General features: G+C 51.7%; 1 protein-coding gene across 1 annotated transcript in view; it reads left to right on the forward strand.

The window, feature by feature from the left end:
- RYR1 (ryanodine receptor 1) overlaps nt 1-8,348 on the forward strand; it is a 165,376-nt gene that overhangs the window by 103,728 nt on the left and 53,300 nt on the right. The window contains exons 75-80 of the mRNA XM_017887349.1: nt 38-146; nt 4,527-4,609; nt 6,886-7,036; nt 7,357-7,436; nt 7,522-7,598; nt 8,202-8,340. Coding sequence (XP_017742838.1) covers nt 38-146; nt 4,527-4,609; nt 6,886-7,036; nt 7,357-7,436; nt 7,522-7,598; nt 8,202-8,340 — 639 coding nt within the window. The remainder of the gene's footprint in view (nt 1-37; nt 147-4,526; nt 4,610-6,885; nt 7,037-7,356; nt 7,437-7,521; nt 7,599-8,201; nt 8,341-8,348) is intronic.

The following is an 8,348-nucleotide window of genomic DNA, read 5'->3' on the forward strand; positions in this document are numbered from 1 at the left end:
AAAAAAGGCTCTCCCCAAGCCTCTGCTCTCCCCCCAGAAAGCTGGGGAGCAGGAGGAGGAGGAGGAAGAGGTGGAAGAAAAGAAGCCAGACCCCCTGCACCAGTTGGTCCTGCACTTCAGCCGCACTGCCCTGACGGAAAAGAGGTGAGGACTCTTCCTAGGGCCCCAGAAACACCCCCAAGGTCCTGGGAAAGAGGGTCACCTGGCCACCCCCAACTCCAGCCCAGCAGCCTCCCTATGCCTCAGGAGAGGTCCTCCAGGTCCTGGAGAGGCCCAGGACAGACAGATCTTTAAATGTCACTTTGCCAGCCAGGCACAGTGGCTCACGCCTATAGTCCCAGCACTCTGGGAGGCCGAGGCAGGCGATCACTTGAGCCCAGGAGTTCAAGACCAGCCCGGCCAACATGGAGAAACCCCGTTTCTACAAAAATACAATAAATAGCCAGGCTTGGTGGTGGGCACTTGTAATCCCATCCACTCAGGAGGCTGAGGCAGGAGAATCGCTTGATCCCAGGAGGCTGAGGTTGCAGTGAGCCAAGATCATACCACTGCACTCCAGCCTGGGCAACAGAGTGAGACTCTGTCTCAAAAAGAAAAGAAAAGAAACATAAATGTCACTTTGTTAGGACAGGCACAGCCACCATACACCGTTGCATAGCTGAACAGTTCACAAGGGCATCTCTGAGGGGTTCACATCACAGACAATGTAGATTAACTAGGCTTTTCTAGAAGAAAGTGTCTTGCTCAAATAAAATCAGTATATTATGAAAAAAATCCATATGTAGGACAAATTTCCAACAGACAGAAGTAGTGGGGGAGTTTTCTCTAATTCCCTCAAAGGCTTCATGTGGGCTAATGACAGGCTTAGTAATAAATAATTTTGATGCAGATGGCACAGCTGCTGCCGCTATTGCTGACAATAGCAGGCAGCCATTCATCAAATGCTTATTATGTGTCAGGCACCAAGCTAAGCGGTGACATCTATATCCTCTCACTTAACCACCACACTGTGAGACGGATTATCGCAGCTCCTTTGTGTGGATAAAGGCATGAAGGCACAGGGATTTATTTTTCATTTTGTTTTATTTATTTATTTATTTATTTATTTATTGAGATAGAGTCTCACTCTTGTCACCCAGCCTGGAGTGCAGTGGCACAATCTCAGCTCATTGCAACCTCCGCCTCCCAGGTTCAAGCAAGTGGGATTACAGGCGCCCACTGCCACACCCAGCTAATTTTTGTATTTTTAGTAGAAACGGGTTCCCACCATGTTGGCCATGCTTGTCTCAAACTCCTGACCTCAAGTGATCCTCCCGCCTCGCCTCCCAAAGTGCGCTGCGGACTACAGGCGTGAGGCCACTGGCACCTGGCCTATTTTTTATTTATTTATTTTTTGAGGCGGCAGTCTCGCCTCTGCTCGCCCGGGCTGGCCCAGTGCCCAGTGGCCGCGATCTCAGCTCACTGCGCAGCTCCGCCTCCCGCGGTTTACGCCATCTCTCCGCCCTCAGTCCTCCCGAGTAGCTTGGGACATCAGGCGACCCGCACCTCACCGCGCTGTTTTTTTTTTGTATTTGCTAGAGAGGGTTCACCAGTGCTTCGCCCGAGGAATCGGTCTCGATCTCCTGACCCTCGTGTCCCGCCCGCTCTCGGCCTCCCAAAGCTGCTTGGGATTACAGGCTTGAGCCAACCGCGCCCGGCCTATTTTTTATTTTTTGAGACAGTCTTGCTCTCTTGCCCAGGCTGGAATGCAGTGTCATATCATAGCTCACTGCAGCTCAGACCCCCCACTCCACATCACCCCAGCCTCAAGAGATCCTCCTGCCTCAGCCTGCTGAGTAGCTGGGACTACAGGCATGTGCCTCCATGCCTGGCTTTTTTTTTTTTTGGTAGAGATGGTGGTCTCACTATGTTGCCCAGGCTGGTCTCAAACTCCTGAGCTCAAGCAGTCCTCCCCACTCAACCTCCCAAAGTGTTGGGGTGACAGGCGTGAGCCACCACGCCTGGCAGGGATTTATTTTTCTTACATAACGTGAAGTCAAGAGCTAAAGACTTCAGGACTGGGCAGTGGCACAGGGACACTGACAGGGGCCCAGGGTTTTTCTAGCTTTCTGCTCTGCCTTTCTTAGCTTTTGTCTGTAGTCCTGGGTGGATGCTGCACTTCCAGGCATCACAGCCACATGCCAGGCAGAAAGAAGGAGAAAGGCTCCCCACTCTTCACCCTTAGCAAGATCTTTGGTCTCTCTCTCTCTCTTTTTTTTTTTTTTTTTTTTTTTGAGACGGAGTTTTGCTCTTGTTGCCTAGGCTGGAGTGCAATGGCGTGATCTTGGCTCACCACAACCTCCATCTCCCGGGTTCAAGCGATTCTTCTGCCTCAGCCTTCAGAGTAGCTGGGATTACAGGTGCATGCCACCGTGCCCAGCTATTTTTCTTTTCTTTCTTTTTTTTCTTTTTTTTTTTTTTTTTTTTTTATTTTAGTAGAGACGGGATTTCACCATGTTGTCCAGGCTGGTCTCAAACTCCTGACCTCAGGTGATCCGCCCACCTCAGCCTCCCAAAGTGCTAGGATTACAGGTGTGAGCCTTCTTTGGTCTCTTTATCCAAGAGATCACTGGTCTCTTTCTCTCTCTGGTGGGCTTCCACACAGATCTCATTGGCCAGAAATCCTGACATGAGGCCATTTCGGGCTGCAAGGTGATGAAGAATTTGAGTGTCCCATTTTGCATCCTGTGGGAGAGCAATGTCTCTGGAGTTTGGCCATCCAGGTTGAGTCCCAGTGCAAGCTGTGTGACCCTAGCCAAGAAGCGTCTTTGTATCTTAGTTCCCCCACCTATAAAATAGGGCTAGTAACATACCCACCCAACTGAATGACTGTGAGGGTCAGTTTGTTAATATATGCAAGGCACCTAGAACAGGCACTGACATGGTGTTTGTGTAAACACTCAGCAGGTGTTGGCCATTGTACAGGAGACCCAAGCAGAAAGGGATTGGCCATACTTGTTATTGGGCTGACAGGTGGCAAGAGGGCCCTGGGAGCTCCAGCCTTCCATCACTCCATTTTAGCATCCCCAGTGGAAGGGTAGTGCCTCCATCATTAGCTCCAGCAAACCTCACTGAATGGGCCAGGTGTGGTGGCTCATGCCTTTAATCCCAGTACTTTGGGAGGCCAGGAGTTCGAGACTAGCTTGGGCAACATAGCAAGACCCCATCTCTACAAAAAAATAGAAAAATTAGCCAGGTGTGGTGGTATGTGCCTGTAGTCCCAGGTACTCAGGAGGCTGAGGTGGGAGGATCACTTGAGCCTGGGAGGTCGAGGCTGCAGTAAGCCTTGATTGCACCACTGCACTCCAGCCTGGCCAACAGAGCAAGACCCTGCCTCAAAAACAAAATAAACAAACAAAACAACAACTCCCAGAATGGATTTTACTGGACAGCATGGACAACATGACCATTTCTTTTTTTTTTTTTTTTTTTGAGGCGGAGTCTCGCTCGTCGCCCGGACTGGGTGCAGTGGGCCCAATCTCAAGCTCACTGCAAGCTCCACCTCCGGCGTTTGCGCCATTCTCACACCCCTCGCCCTCTCGAGTAGTCTGGGACCGGCGCCCGCCATCGCGCTAGTTTTTTGTATTTTTAGTAGAGACGGGGTTTCCCTGCGTTAGCCCAGGATGGTCTCGCGATCTCTGACCTCCTGTGATCGCCACCGTCTCGGCCTATCCCCCAAGCTGTTGGGGTTACGGCTTGAGCCACGCGCGGACCTTTTTTTTTTTTTTTTTTTTTGAGACGGAGTCCTTGCTCTGTCCTGCCCAGGCTGGATGCCGTGGCCGGATTCTCCAGCCCTCACTGCAAGCTCCGCCTCCCGGGTTCACGCGCATTCTCCTGCCTCAGCCTCACCGAGGTAGCTGGGACTTACAGTGGCCCGCCACCTGGCCGGCCTGTTTTTTTTGTATTTTTTTGTAGAGAAGGGGTTTACGGTGTTAGCCAGGGATGTTCGATCTCCTGGCTCGTATCCCACCATCTCGCTCCACCAAAGTGTGGATTCAGGCTTGAGCCACCGCGCCCGCAAAATACCTTTCTTACCTGTCATCGTGCCACACAGATAAGTCTCATCGGCCATCGGTCTTGTCCATAAGCCACCCTGGCCAATGGCCACTCCAGCCACCTGAAGCCACACAGCCTGCGTATGCGGGGGGGTTGGCCCAAAGGAACCAAAAGCCTTTTTTTTTTTTTGGGATGAGTGTTACCCGACTGGAGTGGTCGTGGTGCAATGTCAGCTCACTGCAACGTTCCTCCTGGTTGCGCAATTTCTCCTGCCTGAGCTTCCGGAGTTGCTGGATTATAGGCAACCACCATCATGGCCAGCTCTTTTTTGTACTATTTTGTAGAGATGGGTTCACCATGTTGGTTTAGGTTACATTCAAAATCTGACCTCCATGATCTGCCCCCCAGCCTCGCCAGAGTGCGGGATCAGTCTGAGCCACTGTGCCCAGCCCAGAACGCTCTTATGAGAGTGGGGGATACTCTCACACCAGGTCCTGACCACATCCCTTCGCTTACTTCCCCACAAACTGGGCGAGGTTCTGTAGCCATGGCCTATGCCCGATCTCTGGCAAAGGTGAGGCACCCCCACGCTCATCTGGGAGTTCCCTCATCCACCTGCATGCTTGTCCACAAAAGGGCCTGGGGCGGGATGGAGGGGTCTGCTTTTGTTCATTCCCTTACCTGGTGCCCCCTCCCCAAGAGTTGCCACTGGAGAGGGAGGCGGCAACTGCCGAAAGTGAAGAGGAGGTTAGGTCTCCTTTGAAGGAGGTGGGCTCGGAGGTCCTGGAGGAAGGGATGGGGGGCCCTGACTGCAGTCATCTCCGCATTCATTCAGTCAAACGTCTCGGGGGCATCGCACTGACCAGTCTCCCACTGGGGATGCAGTATACACCCAGTCCACACTAACCCACAGGGTTGCCAACAGTGGTTCGGGGCTCAGGAGAGTGGTCAGGGCTGGGAGTGATGATGGGGTGAACCTCGTGGGGTATCAGCAGCCCCCAAGTAAGGTGCCCTGCCCGGCTGCAGAAAATGTAACAGGGAGGACTTCTCGGGAGGGGATTCTGAGCGAAGATAAATGAGCCGGCCCAGTTGAGAAAAAAGAGAAAATGTCTCACATACGGGAAATACGTCAGCCAAGGCAGCAGCAGAAGAGCTAGGCAATGTGCAATTCACTGTCCATTCTTCATTGTGACAGTCAACAGTATGCTTACTTGTGTTTTCTTAACGTTTCTGTGCAGAGTCCCTTCTAGCAGCCCTGGTGAAGAAACTTCTCAGGATCATATTTTTAAATGTATAAATGATTCCTAGCAGAGGAGACAAGTATTGGAATAGGCTATAAAATACTTTTAAAAATGATTTTGTGATCCAGAGTACTTGCACATTGTTAACCTATCACAAGAAGATCTAAGGCGGGCGCGGTGGCTCCACCTGTATCCCCAGCCTTCGGGAGGCAACGCGCTCACCTGAGGCCAGGAGTTCAAGCCAGCCTGGCCAACATGGGCTGAAACCCATCTCTACTAGAATCAACTTAGCTGGACGTGTGGCAGTGCCTGTAATCCCAGCTACTCAGGAGCTGAGGCATGGAGAAATAGCTTGAATCCACGAGGTGGAGGTTGCAGTGGCCGAGATCAGGACCATTGCTACCCCTGGGTGCCAGAGTGACGACTCCATGCTCAAAAAAAAAAGATCAGGCCCGGTAGCGCCTGGTGGGCTTCAAGCCTGTGTCCCAGCCCTTTGGAGGGCGAGGCGGGTGGAGTTCCCGAGGTCAGGAGCCTCGAACCGCTCCTGGCTAACATGGTGAATGAACCCGTCTCTACTAAAATCAAAAAACTAGCCGGGAGGTGGCGGGCGCTGTGTCCCAGCTACTCGGGGCTGAGGCGGGAGACCGGCAGGGAACCCCGGGAGGCGGAGCTTGCTCAGTGCAGGCCGAGATTCAAGCGCACTGCCTCCAGCCTGGCGATCACGCCGAACTCCGTTCAAAAAAAAAAAAAAAAAAAAAAAAAAAAAAATTAGCAATGGATCCAGCAGCCTCTATAGTTGAGAAGTAGTGATGAACATAAGATATTTAAAGACATCTTTGAGCCATTGTGAGTCTCTCTTCCTGGACCAGAAGAGCAGAATTTGAATAGGAAATGGTTCTAATTCTGCAGTAATAATGTGATATGGAATATACGTTAATAATAATGTGGTATGGAAACATCTGTGAATTTTTTTTTTTTTTTTTGAGACAGAGTCTCGCTCTGTCGCCCAGGCTGGAGTGCAGTGGCGTGATCTCTGCTCACTGCAAGCTCCGCCTCCCTGGTTCAAGCGATTCTCCTGCCTCAGCTTCCCAAGTAGCTGGGACTAAAGGCGCCTGCCACCACGCCCGGCTAATTTTTTGTATTTTTAGGAGAGGCGGGGTTTCACCCTGTTAGCCAGGATGGTCTTGACCTCCTGACCTCGTGATCTCCCCACCCCAGCCTCCCAAAGTGCTGGGATTACAGGCGTGAGCCACTGTGCCCAGCCACATCTGTGATTTTTGTTGGTGACAAAACCACAGGTTTTGCTAATATTGCTGTGATTTATGGTTTTATCCATAAAGGAAGGAAATGCTGCATTTCTGTTAAAGGGTGAAAAACATAAAGATGTAACTTTTCATCATCCAAGTTCACAGATGGCCTGGAGGCCCATGGGCCCAGGTTAAGACTGCTGCATGCCCAGCTCTGATTTATGTGGATTTTGCCCTATGCCTAGCCCCATGCTAGGTACAGGAGCTATATCAAGGGTGTGAGCCCCAGGGGATGGAAGGAGCTCATGGTTGAAGGAGTGGCTGGAACAGGGAGAGCAGAAGTGAGAATGTGAGGGGGAAAGGCTGGGCTGGAAAGCCTGGACTTGCCCCCATGGGTCTGCCTCCCTGCCCAGGAGAAAGAGATGGAGAAGCAGCGGCTCCTATACCAGCAAGCACGACTGCACACCCGGGGGGCAGCCGAGATGGTGCTGCAGATGATCAGTGCCTGCAAAGGTGCCCCTCACATGTGCATTAGGCTCTTCAGAGTGCACTCATCTTGTCCTCACTCTTCCCGGCTCACGCATTTCCTGTGGACCCATTTGCCACCCCTCCATGCCTGTGGTTTGCACGCACACCCCAGCCCTTGCAGCTTCCCCTTGCATACCTGCCTTGCAATTTCTCACTCATCCTTCAATCACGATCACCCCTGCATGCACACCTTGGCACACTCTTACATCCCCTTTCTCACATCCTTTGGGATGGCTGTTTTCTGGTGGGTGGAACACACTGCCTTCCAACTGGGTGGACCATCTTTTGTCTCCCACTCCCTCCAGGAGAGACTGGTGCCATGGTGTCCTCCACCCTGAAGCTGGGCATCTCCATCCTCAATGGAGGCAATGCTGAGGTCCAGCAGGTAACAGAGGAAAAGGGACTTCCGAGGAAGGCAAAGAGGGGTGGGAGGTTCTTGTGTGACTCCTCCCCTGCCTCCCCCTCTGCAGAAAATGCTGGATTATCTTAAGGACAAGAAGGAAGTTGGCTTCTTCCAGAGTATCCAGGCACTGATGCAAACATGCAGGTAGGTTTGAGTGGACCTCTTCTTGTTAAGCTCCGTTTGATACCACTGCCACCCCGCTCCTGGTATCATTTCCAGTTCTGATTCTGCTCTTTCGGTCCAGGGAAAGAGACTCACTCAGAATCGCTCAAATAACGGGGAATTTATTGTAAGAATTAATGTAGAACAATAGGGAAGGCAAAATGTCATAGGCTTGAAGAATGAGTTACATTATGGATTCCAGACAGTGGAACCAAAAACTTGAGAACTCAAGAGGAACTTGACAGGGAGATTTAGGAGCTCTCTGATGACCCCTCTTAATATGCCTCTGCTGTTGTCTGCCTTTATTCATCTCTTGCTGCCGGCTGACTTTTCCTACCCTCTGCAGCTTTTGCTAAATGGGTGCTTTCTGGTTCTTCATTATTTTAGCTTGCACATGGTTCATCCTGGCCCTACCTTATGTCCTAGCTTCTGCCAGCTCTTCATATCTGCTTCCTCTTGATTTCAGCGCATACATGATATACTGTGGCTCTCCAGGCTACCATGGTTGGGAGCTGCCAGGCCCTGGAAGAGAGGAGGGCAGAGGCTTCATCACATCCACCCCCGTCTTTCCTTTCTTTTCCTCAGCGTACTGGATCTCAATGCCTTTGAGAGACAGAACAAGGCCGAGGGGCTGGGCATGGTGAACGAGGATGGCACTGGTGAGGCCCTCTCTTGGGCTTCCCTCTCCCTGGGACATCTTCTTTCGGGATTCCCGCCACCCACCCCACCCAC

The sequence above is a fragment of the Rhinopithecus bieti genome, unplaced genomic scaffold (assembly GCF_001698545.2).
Source record: "Rhinopithecus bieti isolate Rb0 unplaced genomic scaffold, ASM169854v2 scaffold_15776, whole genome shotgun sequence".
In the NCBI taxonomy this organism is placed as follows: domain Eukaryota; kingdom Metazoa; phylum Chordata; class Mammalia; order Primates; family Cercopithecidae; genus Rhinopithecus; species Rhinopithecus bieti.